This window comes from Natator depressus, chromosome 7 (genome assembly GCF_965152275.1).
Source record: "Natator depressus isolate rNatDep1 chromosome 7, rNatDep2.hap1, whole genome shotgun sequence".
Taxonomy (NCBI): domain Eukaryota; kingdom Metazoa; phylum Chordata; order Testudines; family Cheloniidae; genus Natator; species Natator depressus.
In genome coordinates this window covers 50,684,179-50,705,224 of record NC_134240.1, presented here as the reverse complement: position 1 = coordinate 50,705,224, position 21,046 = coordinate 50,684,179, and the positions used below count along the sequence as shown (strand labels likewise).

Sequence of the window (21,046 nt, the reverse complement as noted above, 5' to 3'; positions counted from 1 at the left end):
GGGAGGTCAGGGGGCTGGCACTGGCTGGGAGGAGATGGCAGGAGGGCAGGGGGCCTGCACTGGCTGGGAGGGGTGGGAGGGGAGTGGAGGGGGACAGCACTGGCTGGGAGGAGGTGTGGGAAGGGGAGGGAAGGGGGCTGGCACTGACTGGCAGGAGGTGGGGGAAGGGCAGGGGCCTGGCACTGTCTTGGAGGAGGTTGGGGAGAGCAGGGGGTGGCACTGGCTGGGAGGAGATGGGGGAGGGCAGAGGGCCTGCATGGGCTGGGAGAAGAGGGTGGAATGTAGGGGGCCGGAACTGGCTTGGAGGAGGTGGGGGAGGGCCCCGGCCTGGCACTCACTGGGGTCCTGGGCGCGGCCATCAAACTGCTCCTGCTGTGGAGAGAAGAGCAGAGAGTGGCTGTTCAGTGCAGAGCCCCAAACTCCACCTGAGAGCCAGAGCTGTACGGACAAGGCAACACCGACTTCCCCCAGCAGGGGGTGCTGTGAGAGTGGGGCAGGGCAACTGAGGGGAGAATGGGACAGGCACACTGGGGGGCAAGCCAGCAGGGAGTGCTGGGGGAGCAGGGCAGGTGCACTGGAAAGCAGAACCAGCAGGGGCTCCTGGGGTGCGGGTCAGGCACACTTGGGGGGACAGCCAGCAGGGGATGCTGGGGGGGCAGGGCAGGCGCACTGGGGGGACAGAGCCAGCAGCGGGCGCTGGGGGCAGGGCAGGTACGCAGGGGAAGGTGCCCAACATCTTGGGGGAGCTGTCATAGTGTAGCCAGACAGACAGCCCCCCCGCCCCCAGACCAGCATTGCTGGGAACACACGGGAGCCAAAACAGGGCACTTAACATAAATTCCAGCACAGCCTTTGAAGCTGTGAAAAGCACAGGTGTGCTGCTACAATGTGCCTCTGGGAACATATACAACGATTAGGCTCACAGCAGGCAGAGGCGCTGTGACAGACATGGCTCTTAGCCCCTACTAAATAGCATGATGCACACACACCAACATCCTAGGTGGGAAAATATTTACCCTAATAAAAGGAATGTCCAGTAGTCGAAACTTATTGTTTCTCTCCCTTGCAAGTGTAAACTACTCTTGCGAGAGCTGGCGTCGCCCAGACAGACCAGCCCCAATTTGGCATAAGAAAGGAGAAAGAGAATAAAGGAGTACAGAGTTATAAGTAGGGGACCTACAGCACCATGATTTTTGAGTGCTTTTCACTATCTATCTGCTGGTCAGATAAGTGACAGCCTCCCAAGGCTTCTGCAGCTAAGAGGGTCCCTAAGCCTTGTCCCTTATTCGTCTTTCCGTGGAATTGAGTGACCGATCCTGGCTTGGCACCGCTGGAATCGAGAGATGCAAGGAGGGTAAGAAGCACCCACACCTGATCTCCTATCTTTAGTGTACACATATTTTGAAATAGAGCTCTATACTTTGTTTTCTTTCTTTGGGATTGTGGCTTCAGTTTTGTAACTTGTTTGTGTGTGTAACATCTCTACATTTAAATAAGTAGGCACTAGCAATTTTGTAACCACATGATTAGAAGCTAGTTTAATAAATTTTGGTAACCATTTGTGCATAAGCCTGACTTGTTTCTCTGGTTTACTGTAAAGCAGCCAACACAATTAAAGAACCTCAGCCGTTTTGGCTATAAAGCCTGGCCATTAGGTGAGAGTACTAAGAGCCTAGCGTTGAGTTGTGCCGCCTCCACGGGGCAGACTCTTGGGGCGCCTGTCAGTCAATCCTGACTGCCCACTGCGAAGGAGCTCTGAGCTCTAGCAGTTAAAGTCACGGGTGGTTAGGACCTTGGGGCATCCGTCAGCCTAGCCCGGGCTGCCCGCCGCGAAGGGACAGTGCGTCCTAGCGGTTAAAGTCACGGATGGTATAAAACGGGCATAGCTGGCACCTCACCAAACATCCTTGGCCATCAGCTAACACATAGGCCATGCCAACTGCAGGCTGTGCCAGGCTCGGGGGGTGAGGTGGCAGTGGGGGCCTGGCAGGTGCACAGGCTGGGTGCAGTGCTCTGGGGACAGCCTTGGCAGGGCTCCTGCCTGGCACATGCTCGGATGAGGCGTCCGTACCAAGCTGAGGATGCTGGCGCAGCCTGTCTCCTTGTCCAGCTCTCCCGGGGCTGCGTTGTTCTTTGCCACATGTGGGTCTGACAAGGCCCTGAGGGGAGTGAGAGGATAGTCAGGGCATGGGCCCCATATGGGGCAGGACCCCAAAGAGCCAGGCACCTACCACCTGTGCTGGCATGTGCCCCTCCCACAGCCCAAGCACCCTCTGCTGGATGCCTAGGCACTGGAGCTCCCAGCCTGGCAGCGGGGCAGCCCCTGCCATCAGTGCCTTCAGGATACGGAGCACAAGGAGCTTCCTTGGGTGAGGCTTGGGTCCCATGCCAGGCAACAGGCACCATGGCAGGCTGTGGTGCACAGGGCTGGTCATTCTGAGAGGGGCATAGGGAAACAGCATGGTGCGGTAGGGTGCCAAGCCCCCCAGGAGCTGCAGGGCCCTATGGGAGGCAGGTGCCATTCATTGTGGGGCTGTCCCAGCCTCTGCTCTAGCAGGGCAGCCTAGCACCCAGTGCCCACATGTGGCCAGAGCTAGCTCTCAGGTCTCCAGCAGCGCAGCACCCCTACCACGGCAAAGGGTCCAGGGTCGGTGCCAACCCATGGCAAAGGCGCGGCCCCTCCCAGATTGATCTGCTGTCTGCCAGCCGAGTCCCAGCTTAGCATGTCTAGCCCCAATGCGGCCCAGCCCCGGAGACGGAGCGGACCCCCCCCCCCAGAATGATACCTATCAGTTCTGAGTTCTTGGGGAACCAGGGCACAGTATCCAGCCTGTCTGACTCATGAAGGACGCCCCCTCCCCCCTCAGCCTCTGTTTGAACCAAAACCGATTGGAGGAAAGATTTAGGGCTTGGCTACACTTACATTTTATAGCACTCTAACTTGCTGGCTCAGGGCGGGGGGGGGGGGGAGCACCGTGCTCCCAATGCTCAGAGCTAATCCCCTCATGGAGGTGGATTACCAGCACTTTGACAGTTTCCAGTGTAGCCATGCCCAACAGAGAGTAATGAAAAGGCAGTGGGAGACACACCTAAACCCCTCCTGACAAGGGTGACAGTATTAAGGCAACTCCCCTAGCCTCAGCTGCATCAAAGATGGGACAGGGAGACATCTCCATTAGCATACAGAATGAAGAACAGATTACCACATTGAACTCTGGGACCAGAAAAGCAGGGAAGCACTGCATCATGGGGGATCCCTGCTTCAGATGTTAATGAACCCACGCCTGCACACACCCAGCTCAGCAGTTATCAGACCAATTCTAGTAATGAACCCTTGATTGATATCCAAAATACTGAAGCTGCCAAATTGCATTGTAAACTCCCTTGAAGGAACACCACCCATAGCCAGGAATGATCAGTTCCTATTGTCTAGCCTAAAGAAAACCCTTGAGTCGTCAGTATACCCATAAACAAATCTAATGTTCTCCCTTGAACCATTGTTGTTTCCCTACAAAAACCCCTACTCACACTCAAGTACGTGTTCTGATGCCTGGATCCAAACTCTGTATGAGTTCCACTGGGACTACTTCTCCTGCCTGATCGTGCTGGGGGCTCTGCCTCTCTCCAGCACTCAGGACCCTGAGCTACCGCCATCACCTGGGAACCCCAACCAGTTCAAGCTTCATGGAGTGGTGAGACCCCAGCTCTCTCTCTCTCTCTCTCTCTGTTTTCTTTTCTATCTCAGGTATAACTTTTTAACCCTGACTTGTTTGATTAGGCATAGTTTTCTATATCTGACTTTTGTAATCTTTAATAATGTAACTGTTATGTTTGTTTAGGCTCTCCTTGTGTAGTTATCACTATTATTCAATAAATAACTTTTATGGTTAAGCTGGTTGCTTCCCTCCGTCTCTCTCTGAACTTTATTCTTTTGTTTTTTTGGCTCCCCCATTTACTCTGCAGCAACGCTCCTCTTACCTAAGCTAAAGATCCCTGTAGCGCCCAAAAATACTGTGGGGTTTGCTCATCAAGTGGGTTACTACTTTTCAATTGTAACGTGAAAGTGGGGATAGGGACATGCTGAACCTGTGACATACGAGGGTGGCAGCCTGGAAGTGCTGTTTGACCCAGCCTGCTCAGGTGTACTCTATTCCAGTGTGGTACCTGTGGCTTGGAAGTGCTGCTTGGCCCAGTCTACTGAGTCCAGGGGCATATAAGGGTGGCAGCTTGGAAATCCTGCTTGACCCAGCCCACTGAGTCCAGGACCATAAAAGGGGTCAGCTTGAGAGTGCTGATTGACTTGGTCCACTCAGACTTGCTCTGTTAATGTGTATGTGTGTGTGTTCATCTGATTCTGGGGCTGGAGGAGCCCAGTCCTGGGGAACCTAGGTCCTGCAGGATAGTTCCCTTGGAAGGGGACTTGCAGAAGGGAGAAGTAGAGCTCCTTTTGAAAATACAAGTGACACAAGCAGTACATTGATAGAATTATAGACACCTCCCATCCCTGAAGAGTAACCCTAATAAATGAACATACCCCATAGTAGCAGGCAAATCTTGTAACAGGAAGGGCCCTGGCCCAGGACTGGCTCCAATGGGGTCCCCAACACCCAGCTTTAGGGCTGGGTCCCCTACGCTTCCTCAGGCTGGGCCAGTGCCCCAATGGTGCCCAGACGTGCGTGGAGAGGCTCTCACCTGTCCTGTAGGAGTGGCTGCACTGACTTGCTGGAGCAGGCCTGCAATGAGGAGCACAGGGGAGTGGGGAAGGGCAGGGGTCTGGGCCCCTGTTGCCCTAGGGGCCAGGAGCAGGGGGCGGGTGGGCTGCTGTCCCTGGCAGAGCCCTGAAAGCCCCTCCTGACCAGGTGGACCCTGGCCATGGCAGGGTGTGTCCTGCCTGGCAGCCCTGCCCACGCCACCCTGCATGTCAGCACTCACCTGCACAGGAGTTTCCAGGCCAGCCATGCCAGCGCCACCAGCAGCAGTGCCACAGAGACAGTCAGCACCACCACAAACCAGGGCGAGGGTGCCCAGAACCGCTCGGTGCGGGTGACGACTAGCGGCTCCTTCCGCAGGGTCTGCCAGCAGAGAGCAAAGTGATGGGAGGCCTGGCAAGCTGGGATGTGGGCATGGTGGGGCAGGGAGCTCTGCGGGCTGTGGGCAGCAGTTTCATGGGACAAAGCAGCTCCATGCACTTGCACCACGGGGCACTGGGCCTCAGCGCAGCTTGGGGCACCATGTCACAGGCGGCTGCATAACCTCCCTGTGCCTGACACCCTGCCAGAAAAGGGGGGGCCAAGAAAGTCTGGCACAGCGTGGGCTCTAGGGTGACTCCAGGACACAGACTGGAGCCCTAGGAAAGGAGACTACCCCCACACATCCCAGCACAGGCTCAGCTCAGCCCAGCCTGCCAGCGGGTACCTCAACCACAGGCTCATCCCTGTTCCCTTGCCAACACCGGGGGCCGTGCCCACAACAAATGGGGATAGGAGCAGCCCTCCACAGGGGACATGGACGGGGGGGAGGCAGGGGGAAGCAGAAGCCATGGGGCAGCCAGGTTGGGGGGCTGGAACAGGCTAGGGGGTGGGGGAGTTACCCTGGGCCATAGGACTACCTCAGGAGAGCAGAGCAGGCTGATGGGCAGGGGATGAGTTGGGGGCACCCCAGAGCTCCCTGGCTCACCGTGTGCGTGGTGGCGGTGCTGGGCGTGGCAGTGGCCCAGGGCATCACATGCACAACCAGCGTGGCTGTGGTGCTGTGGCGTGGCGCACTGAAGCTGTCCGTCACTTCCACCAGCAACTCGAAGGTACGGGGCTCGCGGATGCTGTCGGATGGGTCGGAGACGGCAGAGTGCAGCAGGGTGCTGCCTGCCAGCCGGAAGTGCCCATTGGTGTTGCCTGGCAAGGAAAGGCCTTGATGAGCCTGGGCTCCACTGCCCACCGGGGTAGCAGTGGGGAGGGGATGCTGCCTCACACCCCGAGTGCGGAGAGCCCCCACCACAGAGCCCCCTTATTTCCACTGCAGACACTACCTCCGCGGCCCTGCCAGGTCCCCACAGAGCGCGAGTGAGCCATGAGCCCCTACGAGCCCCAAACCCAGCCTCCTCCCTCCCCCCCCGACAGGTAAGGTAGGGGCACAGAAACACCCAGTTATGCCCCCCCCGGGCTAGGCCAGAGGCATAGAGACGCCCAGCTCCCCCTCTCAGGGCTACACCATGGGCATGGAGATGCCCAGCTCCCCCTCTCAGGGCTATGCCATGGGCATGGAGATGCCCCGCTCCCTCTCCAGGGTTAGGCCAGGGGCACAGAAATGCCCCCCTGCCCTGTGCTAGACCAGGGGCATGGAGACGTGACCCACTCACCTCCCACAAGGGTGTAGGTCAGGGGCAGCATGGTGCTCTCATCCTTGTCGGAGCACTGCAACTGCGCGAGGGGCAGGCTGGGGTCCCGGGTGGAGTAGATGAAGAACTCCTGGAAGGGGGGCATGCAGCGCGGGGGCTGGTCGTTGGTGTCCTGGGGGCACACGGAGGCCTGTGCTGGGAACAGCCACCCCAGGGCTGTGGCGTGGGTGGCATTGCAGTGGCACTCGGGGCCCAGGGCGGGATCAGAGTTCCCCAGGCTAGGCAGGTCAGCCCCGGGCCAGGGCAATGGGCCATCCCTGAGCCAGGCACATTCCCAGCTCTCCTTCCTGCGAACTAGACCGCAGGACAGGACCTGGGCACCAGGGCAGCATGACATCCCAGAAACACAGTGATAGCACGCTAAGCCAGGGCACTGCCCTCTGCTGGCAGGGCCAGAGCAGTACCGTGTGTGTCACAACCCTATACTGTGCTCGCAACCAGGTTGGATTCACCTCTCACTCCTGCCAGGCAGATCTGTGCTAGAGGAGGGAGGTGGGGTGGGAGCCCCATTGCTGGTGGGCACAGGCAGGGCCGCACTGGGCAGCACCCTGCGACACCCCAGGGGCAGCCCCATTGCCGGTGGGCACGGGCAGGGCCACACTGGGCAGCATCCTGCGGCACCCCAGGGGCAGCCCCATTGCCAGTGGGTGTGGGCAGGGCCACGCCGGTAGCAGCCTGTAACCCATGTTTCTATTTGTTCCACCGAAGAGCTGTGGATGGCACAGTACCCATGGGCTGCTTCTTCCCTGCCCCCCAGCTTCTGTCAAGCCCACCGTGGGGGGCAGAGGGGCCCCATGCTGCTCTCTGTCTCTGGTCAGAGCTGGGGAGCTGGCTGCTAATAGACTGGGTGGGCTGGGCCCCGAAGCTGTGAAGAGCCCATCCCTGCACAGCACCAACACAGCCTCCTGCAGCCTCATCACCAGCCTGGTCTGGCCCCTCCACCCACCGGGGTTCCCATCCCAGCCACATAGCAGAGCCTCATCCCTCCACTTCAGGAGGCGGGCGAGTCCGTGAGCCCCCCTGCACACCGGGCATAGGCTTACAGAGGGCTCCCAGCTGGGTCTTTGGCAGGGTTGGCCGGGGACGCCAGGGCTCTAGGTGCCTGGCTACTGTCATGGCTCATGGAAAGAGTGGGCTGATTCGAGGGATAACCAGGGAGGCTTCCGCAGAACCACCCCCACCTCCCCCACCTGAGCACTGTGGAAAGGCAAAGCACCCCTGTGCTAATAAAGAGCACACTGCCCTCCTGTGGCCAGGGGCTGAACGCAGGCATCCAGGGCTCCTAGCAGATACCTGCACGGGATTTGATGTTTTCTCCTGTCAAATCCTTGGAATGGCACAGACCGAACCGCCAGGCCGAGGACATGCTGAGCTGGCAGAGCCAAGCGCTCCAGAATTAGGGAACGCCAGAGTTAAGGTGGTCTGAGTAACCTTAACCAGACCCCTGGTGCACATGTATTGTGGGACCGGCCCCAGGGCTGGCCAGGAAGCGCGTAGCGGAGCATCACCTGCACTTGGATGGTGATGTCACACAGTGCACTGCGCTGGTGATGTGGGTCTGCATCATTGGCCATGTCCCGCAGCTGCACGGTCAGGATATAGACCTGCTTGCTCTCGTAGTCCAGGGGACTGAGCACGTGAATTTCACCTGCATGACATAGAAGCAGCAATGCAGAAACGTCCTGGGGAGACACCCACAGCCTGGGCTCCTCAAGAGAGGGACTCAGGGTCCAGGCTAGGGTCAGGTGGGGAGGGGGCTGCCTGGAGGGCAGGGTGGGGGAGCAGTGGAGGGATAAGTGTGGTTGTGGGGTAAGGGCGGGGATGGAGTAACGGGGGCGGGTGGAGGGAAAACGGGTGGGTGGGGTAATGGGGGTGGGAGCAGGGCATGGTGGGGGTGGGGTAATGGAGTCAGGGTGGGGTGGGGCAACGGGGGCAGGGCAAGGTGAGGGGGGTAATGGGGTCAGGACAGGGATGGAGTAATGGGTTGGGTGGAGGGGTAACAGGGGCAGGGCAGGGTGGGGGTGGGGTAATGGGGGTGGTTGGAGGAGTAAGGGGCAGGGTGGGAGAGGGGTAATGGGGGCGGGTGCAGTGGTAACGGGGCGGGGAGCAGGGGAACAGGCTCCGGAACAGGTGGAGAGGCTAGCACAGGCCCATGCAGACTGGCATGGTGGCTTACCGGTCCGGGGGCCAATGTAGAAGGCAGGCGGGCTGGCGCCGGTGCCCCCAGCAATGCTATACTCAATGTTGTCGAAGGGGTAGTCAAGGTCCGTGCCATTCACCCGGCCCACTGTGTCGCCGAAGGCAGCATCCTCTGGCACACTGAACATGGCACCGGCTGGGCACGCAGGTGAGTGCTCGTTCTTCGGAGTCACCGTCACCAGCACGGGCACATGGGCTGCATCACAGAGGCCAGGGGGGATCAACTACGTGGGGCCGGGTTGTCTGGGGATGGAGGGTGTGACGAAGTGGGGATTTTCCCTTGTTCTGTTGTGTGTGAGTCTTACTGTTGAGCCATTGTGAGTTTTACTGTTTTGCATGAATACTGTGTGTGCCTCAGTTTCCCTGTGTGCTGCACCAATACCTCGGTAGTGGGAATAGGGGTCTGTGACTTTGGCTGAGACCTGTGGGGCAGGTAAGGCTGCTCCAGCTGCCTGCATATATGCTATGACCAGTGCCCTTCGTAACCTGGGACCCAGGAAGGGGGCGCCACCAGGTGACACCTTTTGCCCAGGAAACAGGACAAAGGGGAGGAGGCGGCCCAGGACTCCCCAAGATGGACTTGGCTGAAAGTCACTGATTTCTGTGCTAACAAGTTCTGTTCTACACTGTGTTCCTGTCGACTAATAAACCTTCTGTTCTACATGTTGGCTGAGAGTCACGTCTGACTGCGGAGTTGGGGTGCAGGGCCGTCTGGCTTCCCCAGGAGCTCTGCATGGGCAGACTCGCTGTGGGAAAAGCACGGTGTGGAAGAGGATGCTGAATGCTCCGAGGTCAAATCCAGGAAGGTCAAAGCTGGGTAAACTTCTTGCCCGGAAGACAGTATGGTCAGAGAGAAGAGGGTCCCCCAGAGTCCTGACTGGTTTCACAGGGAGTAGTTCCAGAGCATTGCCCAGTGACTCCGTGACAGAGAGGACCAGCCTCCAGGGCCAGGCTGTCTGGGGATGGGGAGGAAACAGCTCCCGGGGGCTGGGCTATGTGAGGGGACCAGCCCCCAGGGGCTGACCTGTCTGGGGTCGGTGGGTAGATCAGCCCCCCCAGGCCAGACTGTCTGGGGATGTGGGGGACCATCCCCTGGGGCCGGGCTGTCTGGGGATAGGGGAGGGATGGGGGGGCTGTCTGGGAATGGAGGGGAACAACCCCCCCCCACACACACACACACACCCGGGCTGGGCTCTTGGGGGCTGGAAAGGGTGTTTTTTGCTGACAGCTCCGTGGGCAGTAAAGAGGGGCCTTGCGACCCCATTGTATTCTGGAAGTTGTGTCCCCTATGGCTGCACCTTCTGGCTAAGGGTTACACTGGGATTGGTACTGCCCTCAGATGCCTGGAGCTGCCCAGCACCCACTGCCCCTGCCCTGCCTGTACGACTGGACTGAGGGGCCTGGGCCAGGCCGGGGGTCAGCAGAGCGGGGGTACTCACTGCTCAGGGGGGGCTGCCCGTTGTCCGTCACCAGGATGGTGGCCATGTACTGGAAGCGGGCACTGGCAGCTGAGTCGTAGTCCAGGGTCTCGTTGACCTGCGGGATTCAAACCCAGGCAGCTCAGATTTGCAGGGGTTGGACACTGAAACTCCCACAGCCAGGGCTGCCCACTGAGCCTTGCCACCCCATGCCTCCCCCTGAACCGCACATGAGCCCTGCTAGGGAGAGAACCCTGAGTCCTGGCTCCCAGGCCCCTTCCCTCCCCACTCTAACCACTAGCCTGCACTCCCCTTCCAGAGCTGGGGATAGAGTCCAGGAGGCCTGGCTCCCAGCCCCACTCCCCCAGTTCTAACCACTAGCCCCCATCCTCCTCCCAGAGCTGGGGATAGAGCCCAGGCAGTTCACAGCTGGGCTCCCTGCGGGTTGCCAGGTGGGGCAGTCTGGATCCCACAGACCAGGCCCCAGCAGTGCCCCATGGTGCCCTGCTGGCTGCAGAAGGCGCTGGCACTGGTCGGGTGTGCCCTGCCCCTGTCCGCTGGGCTCACCTGCAGCTGTGGGCCCTGCATGCGGAAGCTGTAGCGCGAGCGCTGGTCACCCTCCACCTGGTAGCGCAGGGAGCTGTTGCTGGCATCTGGGTCCGTGCATGTCAGCATCGCGAGAGTCCAGCCGATGGGGGTGTCCTCAGGTACTTGAGCCCTGGCAGAAGGAGGGCAGGGGTAACCAGTGGGGGAAGGGGCCAACAGGACTTGGGCAAAGGGAGGGGGACTCTCTCCTGCCCTTGTGCCAGGTGTGGCCCCTGCAGCCTTGCCACGCTGCGGCCAGCACTCAGAGTCCGTCTGCATGACACTTCAGCCAGGGCCACCTGCAGCTAGGATCTCACTGTGCCCCAGGGGCAGCAGCCCCTTCCGCAAGGGGAGCTACAGGGACCTGGCCAACGTTGCAAGGTAGAGTGTGTCACAGCTGGGGATAGAACCCAGGATTCCTGGCTCCATGCCCCTGCAACCCCCACCCACTAGGCCTCACTGCCCTCCCAGAGCCGGGGCAGAACCCGGGGCAGAATCTGGCTCCCAGAGGGTGGGGGCAGAGAGCCTTACAGCAAGACAGCAGGGGAGCAGTGGGGTGCCAGTGTGTTGGTGGGGAGCACGGTGATGTTGAGGCCCATGATGTCGCTGTCGCTGGGGTGCAGCATGTCGTAGGCCCGCACCAGCAGCTGGGTGTGTGCCACTTCTGGGGAACGCTGTAGATCCAGTTCGTAGGTGTTGCGGAGCTCGCCAGTCACTGCCGAGGACAGGAGGGTGTCACCATGTGCCCAGCACCAGGCCGGGGCCTCTGCAGCCCTCGGCACCCCCAGGCAGGGACAGGGACTGAAGGGAAGGGCTGCTCTCAGGGAAACTTGCCAGCGTCACGGCCCCACCATGTTAGGGGGCGGGGGGGCAGAGACATGTCTGTGGTCATGCTCCTGGCACGTTATGGGGTAGGGCAGAGACACGTCCCTGGCCACGGCCTTGCCATGGTGGTATTGGGGGATCCCAGAGATGCCCCCCAGCCACGGCCCTGCCACAATATTGGGGGATCCCAGAGACGCGCCACCACCCTGCCATGTTATGAGGGAACCCCGGGGCCATATGCCCGGCCTGGGGCAGCAGCATGGCTCACCTGTATCAATGGTGTAGAGCCCATGGGCAGCCGGGGCGATGATCTCGTAGCGCACGTTGTCCCCCTGGGCCTGGACCTGCGTGACAAGCTGCATGGCGCCTCTCTTCTCCAGCACGGCCACACTGCGCCACGCTGCCCTGCCCACCACATGGCCGAGGTCAGCCCAGCCACTGCCGGCCTTGCCACCACCAGGCACCCACTCAGCCCCTGCCCCAGGCACCCTCGTCCCCCTCACGGCCCCCAGCAGGACGGGGCTGCCACGCGCTGTCCAAGAGATGCCCCGCCGGCATGGCCGACAGATCTGCTGCCCAGCTGCACTGCACTGCCTGCGTACAGCCCTCTGCTGCCTGCCCCTCCAGGCCTAGCCCTGCGCCCTACGCCTGGGAACATTACCCCACACCCCTGCACCCCACATCCCTGCCCCCTGCACCCTTGTGCCCCAAAGCTGCCCCCTGTGCCCTAATCCTGGGAACATTACCCCACACCCCTGTATCCCACACCCCTGCCCTCTGGTCCCCCAAATCTTCCCCCTATGCCCTGGGAACATCTATCTCCCTGTGCCTGTGGCAGCTCTTTGCCACACATCCCTGCTCTCTGTGCCCCAAATACCTTTGCCCCACACCCCTGCCCCTGAGCACATCACCCTGCACTGCACACACCCCACACCCCAAATCCCCGTGCCCCACAACTCTGCCCCCTGCACCTTAAGCCCTGGGAACATCATCCTGTGCCCTCACCCCTGTGCCCCAAATTTCTGCTCCTGTGCCCCAAATAACTGCACTCCATGCCCCTCACCCCTGTCCCCTGTGTAGTAGTAGGCTTTATTGTTTGTATTTTGTATAATTTAGAATGAAGGATAAAGAATAATAAGATAATAGTGTAGCCATGATTGTTTTTCTTCTGCATTGCAATTTGATGTTCCTGTTCAAAATGTTCTGTGTAAATCAATTCTGTTTTGTGTGTGAATGAGGAATATGTGTGTTAAGAGATAAGTGTGAAGGCCATCACCGAACCAGACGTTCTAGGGAGGATCCTAAAACAGATGCAAGGGTGCTAGAAGGATGCAACACACCCCTATTGAAATGTCAGAGGAGGGCAGATTGACAACTCTAAAGATGAGACAGGCACCTATCAATGGGGACAGGATAGCTGTGATCAAAACCAGCATGGGATAACTCCCTGAGAGACTTGATGAAAGAACAAGATAAAGGACGAGAAAAACAATTTAAGAAAACAAGCACTCGTCAAACAACAATTGATTACAGCATGACGGTGCAAAACTCATTGGTCCCAATGAAGGAAAATCACTATATATACAGGATGCCTTGCCATGAAACTTTGGGTTCATCCTGCCAAGACTTCCCCGGAGCACCGTGTCACAACCAACAGAACCCGGCTCCTCCCTACTCATGATCAACCTAGCTGGCCATTAGATTGATCCGGACTGTGGACTGGTAACTATAACATCGACTTGCGGGGGGGGGGAAGAGAGAGAGAGAGAGAGAGTGTGTGTGTGTGTGTGTGTGATTGAATGCATATGCTAACTGTTGTATCTTCAATAAATGCGGCGTATTGCCCTTTCCCCTGAAAAAGATCTTGTGTGCTTCTTATAAGCATAACACCTGCACACATCACCCTGTGCCCCACACTCCCGTGCCCCAAATCCCCAGGCCCCACAACTCTGCCCCCTATGCCTTGGGAACATCACCGTGTCCCCCAAATACCTGCACCCCACACCACTGCCCCTGTGCACATCACCCTGTAACCCACACCCCCTGTGACATAGTGGGGATTTTCTTTTGTTGTTTTGTATATGAGCCTATGTGAGTCACTGTTTTGCATGAATATTGTGTGTGCCTCAGGTTCCCTGTGTATTGCACCAATGTCTAGGTTGTGGGAATATGGGTGTGTGACTTTTGCAGGGGCTGCTCCAGCTGTCTCCATGGATGCTATGGCTGCCCCTTTGTAACCTGAGACCCAGGAGGGGGATGCAACCAGGTGACTCTTGGCCCAGGAAGTGAGACAAAGGCTGGAGGAGGAGCAATGGGCAGTGCAGGGGTCAGGCAGTTGGAAGCGAATCAGTCTGGCTGGCTGGAGGCAGTATGCTCAGAGAGAGGAGGCATGCTCCCCCAGAGTCCTGGCTGGCTTTGTATGGAGTAGTTCCAGAGCATCTCCCTGGTGACTCCGTGATGACAGGTGTCAGAGGTGGGATAAACTGCACCTCGTGGACAGAGCATCCTGCAGTACGTGACTGGGGAGCAGTAAAACAAAGGGGGCATACTGAAGGCTCCGAGAGGTGCAGTTCCAGGAGGTGGAGGAGCCTACGGCTTAATCCTGACAGAGAGTGGACCCCCGAGAAGGGCTGTTCCCAGGGACTGTGGGGAGCTGAAAGAGCATAGGCCTGTGAATCCATGACCATTTGGGAACACCGTGGAGATGGCTTATAATCATCTCCTTATGAAGAACATTGTAGAGCTGTGCAGAGAGAAATGGCTGCATATTGGAAAGATCACTAAGACACAGCTGATTGCTCACTTGGAAGAGGAGGATTGCTCTAAGGAGCCGGTTCCTGACCCAGCTGAGGCCATGAGAGAGGCTGGGAGCAGCCAGGCAGCCCCAGGGCCCGCACTGGTTCCTGACCCAGCTGGGGCCACGAGAGAGGCTGGGAGCAGGCGGGCTGAGACCTCTGCCACCGTCCCCAACCAGCAGGGGGTCTCCACCAGCTCCCCGTCGGTGGATCTGAGACAGATGGAATTGGAGTTGAGATTGAAGGAGTCAGAGGACCATTAGAAACAGGGAAGGCATGAAGCAGAACAGCAGGAGAGACAGAGGCAGCATGAACTGGCGATGGTTGAGCGGAGAGGCAGAGGAACCAGTCCAGGGGTGAGTGGGGATGGACCCCGGGGTGCCAATTCTGCAGGGAACGTCGACACTAAATTGCTGCCCCAGGTTAAGGAGGGGGGAGAAGTAGATGCCTGTCTCGCTGCCTTTGGGAAGGCTGGCAATTAGAAACAGGCTGGCCCTGCGGAAAAGCTCTGGTGTCTAGCCCCCTTCCTGGGTCCCAAGGCCATAGAGCTGTTTAGTCTGATGGGCAGGGTGGCAGACTGGCTCTCACCCCTGGCCGCAGCATATGTCTGCGTGTCCTTTCCTGGGCTCAGGCCCCTCGGACCCCCAGTGGGAGCGGAAGGTGGTGGTCAATGGGGAGACATTCCTGGGGTGGCAAGATCCTGGGACAGAGAGAACTGTTGTCAGGCCCCAGGTGGTGCTGCCTCACTAGATGCTGAGGGGCTGTGTGACCTGGGTGAAGGTCCAAGGAATGAAGCCCCTCACCATGCCTGTGGCCCAGATCCCTGTGCAGACAGGAGGGGTCGGGCTGGCTGGTAGTAGGGGTTCTCCAAGATATCAGCTGTGACCTCCTCTTGGGGAATGACTGTGTCTATCTGGGACAGGATCCAGGCCCTGCGGCCGAGGATTTGAATTTGAATCCAGGGAAACAATCGGCTGAGACTGAAGCAGTCAGTGAAAATGCAAAGCTCTAAGGAGCTGCTAAGCTCAGGATACCTGCCTGTCTGTAACCAGAGCCCTGGAGTTGAATGGGACAGAGAGATGGTCCCCACCCCACTGCACACGGGGGAGGTGGCTCACACTGGCTCTGATGCTGTGAGCAAAGCAGTAGGCTCCCTGTCTGCCCTCACTGGGACAGCAGGGGAAAAGCTGAGTCCAGGGGGATCGGAGACCCCAGTTGAGTGTGGGGAACACCAGCCAGGGCGGGATAGCTGCCAACCAGGGCTGCCTTGTCCAGAGGTGAAAATGGCCTGGGACAAGGGTAAAGCAGCCTTGAGACATCTGCCTGTCATAGAGGAGCCTTTTCAGAAGGTGGCCCTGGACTTGGTGAGGGACAAATGGGAGGGGAAGGCCTCTTCCAATGGAGAATCAGTGGTGGAGTATGTACTGACTTTCTGGGAAAATCTTGCTGAGCTCGTGGGTCAGGCCAGGGAGAACCTGGCCAGGGCCCAAGGGAGACAGAAGGTCTGGTACGACTGCTCAGCCTATGGCACTGGGGACCAGGTGAGGTTTCTCATCCCAATGAGGGAGAATAAGCTGCAAGGTGCCTGGGACGGGCCCTTCAAGGTCATCAAGCAGATGAATGAGGAGAACGATGTGGTGGAACTGCCCAACTGGACTCACAGCCACTGAAGGGACCAGGTCAATATAATGGAGCTGTACTGTGACAGGAAGAGGCTTCTACTGGCCATATGTGGCCAGTGGGAGAAGGGGGAAGATCCCCTAGTAGGTCTATTCCCTGAGACAGGAGCTGGCCCCTTGCTGGAATCAATTCCCCTCTCTGACCAGCTAACCCCTGCCCAGCAGGCAGAGATGCAAGAGACAGTGCATTTGTACCAACAGCTGTTTTCCAACCAACAGCTGTGTTCCAAGAGGCCTGGGCTCACTAACCAAGCTGTCCATTGAGTGGAGACAGGACCCAGCCCTCCATCAGGTGTTTCCCATTCAGAGAAATGGGGAACACAGCACAGGCCCTGGAGGGAGAGGTCAGAGACATGCTGGCTTTAGGGGTGATCCAGCCATCACCAGCCACAGGGGCCTCTCCCGTGGTGCTGGTCCCTAGGAAAGATGGGTCGATCTGATTCTGTGTGGCCTATCAGAAGCTCAATGACATCACCATGTCTGGTGCCTGCCCATTCCTAGGCCTGATGAGATCCTAGACAAGTTGGGGGGGGGACTCGGTACCCCATCACCAGGGATCTCACCAAGGCTATTACTGGCAGGTGCCTTTGGATCCAGATGCCAAGTTGAAACCTGCTTTTATCACCCCTCTGGGACTGTACAAGTCCCTGGATCTACCTTTCAGCCTCAAGGAGGCACTAGTCACCTACCAGTGCCAGATCAATTACTGAGGGGGATGAAGAATTGTACATTGATGATATTTATGTTGTTAGCCAGACCTGAGAGGACCAGGTGTCCCAGGTGAAGATGGGGCTGAGTCACCTTCAGGATGCAAGGCTGACTGTAAAAGCTGGGACGTGCAAGGTGGGGATGGCAGAGGTGTCGTACCTGGGCCACAAGGTGCCTAAAGCAGCTGCCTAAAGCCAGAGCCAGCCAATGTGGGGGCTCTCAAAGACTGGGCTGCTCCCTAGACTAAGAAACAGACCCAGGCCTTTATTGGGATGGCGGAGCACTACCAGAGGCTTGTGCTCCACTTTAGCTCTGTGTCAGGTCCCATCCCTGAGCTATGCAAGAAGGGTAAGCCAGAGAAGCTGGTCTGGTCTGGGCAGTGCCAGAGGGCTCTCTGCATGCTGAAGGAGGATCTGGTCAAGGGCCCAGTGCTAGGAAACCCAGACTTTGACAAGCTCTTAATGGTGTTCACCGATGCCCCAGACGCAGGGCTGGGCGCAGTGCTGAGGCAGGCCAATGCAAATGGGGAGAAACACCACATCTATACCTGAGCAGGAAGCTGCTGCCCTGGGAGCAGGGCTATGCAGCCATAGAGAAGGAATGCCTGGCCATGAAGTGGGCTCTTAAAAGGCTGCAGCCGGATCTATTTAGGTGGCACTTCACTGTGTACACAGACCACTACCCCTGCCGTGGCTGCATCAGATGAGAGGGGCCAATGCCAAGCTCCTGAGGTGGAGTCTGTCCTCCCAGGATTATGAGATGGAGGTGGTCCATGTTAAGGGGAGTACAAATGTTATAGCTGGTGCTTTGTCCCGGAGAGGGAGGCCTGAACTTCTCCAGGTCGCTGGCTAAAGTGACCCCGCTCAGTTTGGTCTCAAAGAGGAGAGAGATTTGACACAGTGGGGATTTTCCCTTGTTATGCGGTATGTGAGCCTATGTGAGTCTTATTGTTTTGCATGAATGCTGTGCGTGCCTCAGTTTCCCTGTGTATTGCACTAATGTCTAGGTGGTGGGAATAAGCATGTGTGACTTTTGCAGGGGATGCTCCAGCTGCCTGCACGGATGCTATGGCTGCCCCTTCGTAACCTGAGACCCAGGAGGGGGATGCAACCAGGTGACTCTTGGCCCGGGAAGCGAGACAAAGGCCAGAGGAGGAGCAATGGGCAGGGCAGGGGTCAGGCAGCTGTAAGAAAGTCAGTCTTGGCTGGCTTGGGGCGCAGTGGGAGGACCAGACCCCTGGCTCTGGGCTCCCCTCCCGCCCAAGATGGACTTGGCTGAAAGTCACTGAATTCTGTCTTATACTGTGTTCCTGTTGACTAATAAACCTTCTGTTTTACCAGCTGGCTGAGAGTCACATCTGACTGCGGAGTTGGGGTGCAGGGCCCTCTGGCTTCCCCAGGAACTCCATCCAGGCGGACTCACTGCGGGAAGCGCACAGTGTGGAAGGGGATGCTGAATGCTCCGAGGTCAGACCCAGGAAGGTGGAAGCTGTGTAAGCTTCTTGCCCTGGAAACAGTATGCTCAGAGAGAGGAGGCATGCTCCCCTGGAGTCCTGACTGGCTTCATATGGAGTAGTTCCAGAGCATCGTCCCGGTGACTCCATGACACCACCACACCCCAAATCCCCACAATCCACAACTCTGCCCCCTGTGCCCTATGCCCTGGAAACATCACCCTGTACCCCACACCCCTGCCCCCCAGCACCCCTGTGCCCCAAATCCCCAAGCCCCACAACTCTGCCCGCTGTGCCCCAAATACCCGCACCTCACACCCCTGCCCCCTGCACACATCACCCCACACCTCTGCCCCCTATGCCCTACCCCCTGGGAACATTACCCTACACCCCTGCCTTCAGCACCCCTGTGCCCCACCCCTCCATGCCCCACACCCTGTGCCCTTACGTGAAGTTGATGTGGGGGTGGTGGACGGGCAGCACCCTCACAGTCACGGCCCCACTGCAGTTTCTCCCGCTCCTGTCGGTAACCAGGATCTGCAGCCTGAACGCCTGGAGACACAGGTGCTGGGTGAGGCTGGGAGGACCCTAGCCTGGGTCTGCGTTGTGGGCCCATGGGTGAAGGCAGAGAGGGAGCTTGTGGGCTGGGGGCGCTGAAGCCCCATGGGCACTGATCAGCTCTCCCCAGATGGTTGGAGAGAAGGGGGAGCCCCAGAGCCATGGGGGTCCGGGGAGGGAGCCCTGGCCCAGGGAGAGGAGTTGGGGTGCTCTGGGAGGGGCCTGGGGGTAGATGGAGTACCCGAGGATGGGGGGCTCTCGGGGAGGGCATGCCCCAGAAGCAGGCCTGGGGGTGACGGGCTTACCCTGGGAAGGCAGGGCTGGAGGGTGCCCAAGCGGGGCCAGACCCCAGCACTCACCTGGCCGGCATGGGCTGGGATGAAGCCTGATCCTGGTGCCAGCACCTGCCCGGCGCGGTCGATGGTGAGGGGTGTATCATTGTCTTTGATGGTGAACTGCCATGGAGAGAGAGGCTGAGCCAGAGAACCAGATCCCCCTTACTGAGACCCCCAGTCCAGAACAGCCCCTCCCCCACCACTGGGCCCCTCAGATCCTCCCCATCCTCACAGCCCTCCGCTGCCACTGGGCCCCATCATATCCCCCCTGCCTCCACAGCTTCTCCCCCGCCACTGGACTCTGGTGGATCCCCCAGCCCCCACAGTCCCTCACCCACCACTGGGCCCTGTTGGATCCCCCTGCCCCTACAGCTCCTCCCCCGCCACTGGGCCTCGGTGGATTTCCCTGCCCCAAAGCCCCTCCCGCGCCACTGGACCCCATCGGAGCCCCCCGCCACCACAGCCCCTCTCCCGCCACTGGACCCTGTCAGACCCCTGCCCCCTAGGCTCAGACTGTGCAGGGCCATCCCATAGCACCCGCCCAGGGATGGGAGGCCAGGCCCTGCTCCATGCTCACCCTCAGCCCGCTAGCCGGCCGCCGCAAGACCACGGTGTAGATGGGCATCAGGGGTGCCACGTCCTCTGAGACTTGCACCAGCTCCCCCACTGCAGCAAAGCACAGAGTCAGGCGGAGTGGGCTCAGAGGCTGCTCCCCCCGGCCCTGGACCCACCTCCCCTGGCTCTGCACTGGGTCCCACTGGCCAAGAGCAGAAAGAGCCAGGAGGCGAGTCCTGTTAGCACCAGAAGTGCCCGCTCTGCCCTGGAAGGGTTCCCCATCCCAGCCTGGATCCCCAACTCCCCTGGCAGCACTGGGTACAGAGCGCTGGGCAGGCAAGAGTGCAGGGGCTGGGTGGGGCAGAGCACAGGGCCTGGCCGGGGCAGAGCACTGGGGCTGGGCAGGGCAGAGCACAGGGTCTGGCTGGGTCAGAGCTCTGGGGCTGGACAGGGCAGAATGCAGGGCCTGGGCAGGGGAGAGCGCAGGGGCTGGGCATGGCAGAGCGCAGGGTGGGCCTTACCTTGGCTAGCAAACCTGGCCATGCACTGGGGGGGCCCATCCACTGTGTGGACCTGGACGAAGAGCTGGCCGTTGGCAGGCGTCTCCCCTGGGCAGGTAGCCTCCAGGGTCAGCGTGTACTGATTGACTTGCCGAGTGTCCAGCGCCGCACTGGGGCTCAGCGTGATCTAACAGAAACCCCAGCACTCAGCAGGCTCTGACACTGAGCACAGGCTACGCCAGCCTTCCCCATGCAGCAGGCCCTGCTCCCTACCCTGCATGGAACGGGGCTCCGCCTCCTCCCAATCCCACATGGAACGAGGCCCTGCCCCCAACCCCGCATGTAACGGGGCTCTGCCCCCGACTCTGCGGGGCCCTGCCCCCCCAATCCCTCATATAACTGGGCCCTGCCCCCGCATGTAACGGGGTCCTGCCCCCGTCCCTGCATATAATGGGGCCTTGCCCCCCCAATCCGGCATGTAACGGGACCCTGCCCAGAATCCTGCATGTAACAGGCCCCTGCCCCTGACCCCGCATGTCACGGGGCCCCTGCTCCCTGACTCTCATTGTAATGGGGCCCTGCCCCCCCAATCTCTCATGTAACGGGGTCCCATCCCCACATGTAACAGGGCCCCACCTGCCCAATCCTGCATGTAACCGGACCCCACCCCCGCTCCCGCATGTAATGGGGCCCTGACCCCTGACCCCACATGTATTGGGGCCCTGACCCTCACCCCCACATGTAACAGGAGCCCTGCCCTAGACCCTGCATGTAATGGGGCCCTGCCTCCCCGGCCCTGACCCCGCATGCAGCGAGGGCTCCTGTTCAGGACTCCCCAGCCTCACACCCAGCCCGCAGCCCCCTCCTAGTCCTCCTGTGTCTCCCTCTTTGCCCTCCTCTCACCCCTGGGTGCCATGCAGGGAATGGGCCTGCTCCTCACCAAGAGCAGAGCCCTGGGCCCCCTTGGCACCATGGGGAGCCCCTGGTGGACGCTGTGCAGGCTCTGCTCCCTGCGGCTCTGCTGCTAGCCTGCTATCCTGGG

At 59.5% G+C, this 21,046-nt stretch overlaps 1 protein-coding gene across 1 annotated transcript in view; it reads right to left on the bottom strand.

Moving 5' to 3' along the window:
- CDHR4 (cadherin related family member 4) overlaps positions 1-21,046 on the bottom strand; it is a 28,356-nt gene that overhangs the window by 2,076 nt on the left and 5,234 nt on the right. The window contains exons 4-18 of the mRNA XM_074959874.1: positions 20,026-20,191; positions 19,527-19,615; positions 18,974-19,069; positions 18,505-18,608; positions 11,690-11,826; positions 11,128-11,311; positions 10,579-10,729; positions 10,033-10,129; positions 8,571-8,789; positions 7,903-8,042; positions 6,356-6,506; positions 5,677-5,891; positions 4,933-5,072; positions 2,072-2,159; positions 339-372 (exon numbers count right to left, since the gene is read on the bottom strand). Of these exons, the coding sequence (XP_074815975.1) occupies positions 339-372; positions 2,072-2,159; positions 4,933-5,072; positions 5,677-5,891; positions 6,356-6,506; positions 7,903-8,042; positions 8,571-8,789; positions 10,033-10,129; positions 10,579-10,729; positions 11,128-11,311; positions 11,690-11,826; positions 18,505-18,608; positions 18,974-19,069; positions 19,527-19,615; positions 20,026-20,191 (2,011 nt within the window). The remainder of the gene's footprint in view (positions 1-338; positions 373-2,071; positions 2,160-4,932; positions 5,073-5,676; positions 5,892-6,355; positions 6,507-7,902; positions 8,043-8,570; positions 8,790-10,032; positions 10,130-10,578; positions 10,730-11,127; positions 11,312-11,689; positions 11,827-18,504; positions 18,609-18,973; positions 19,070-19,526; positions 19,616-20,025; positions 20,192-21,046) is intronic.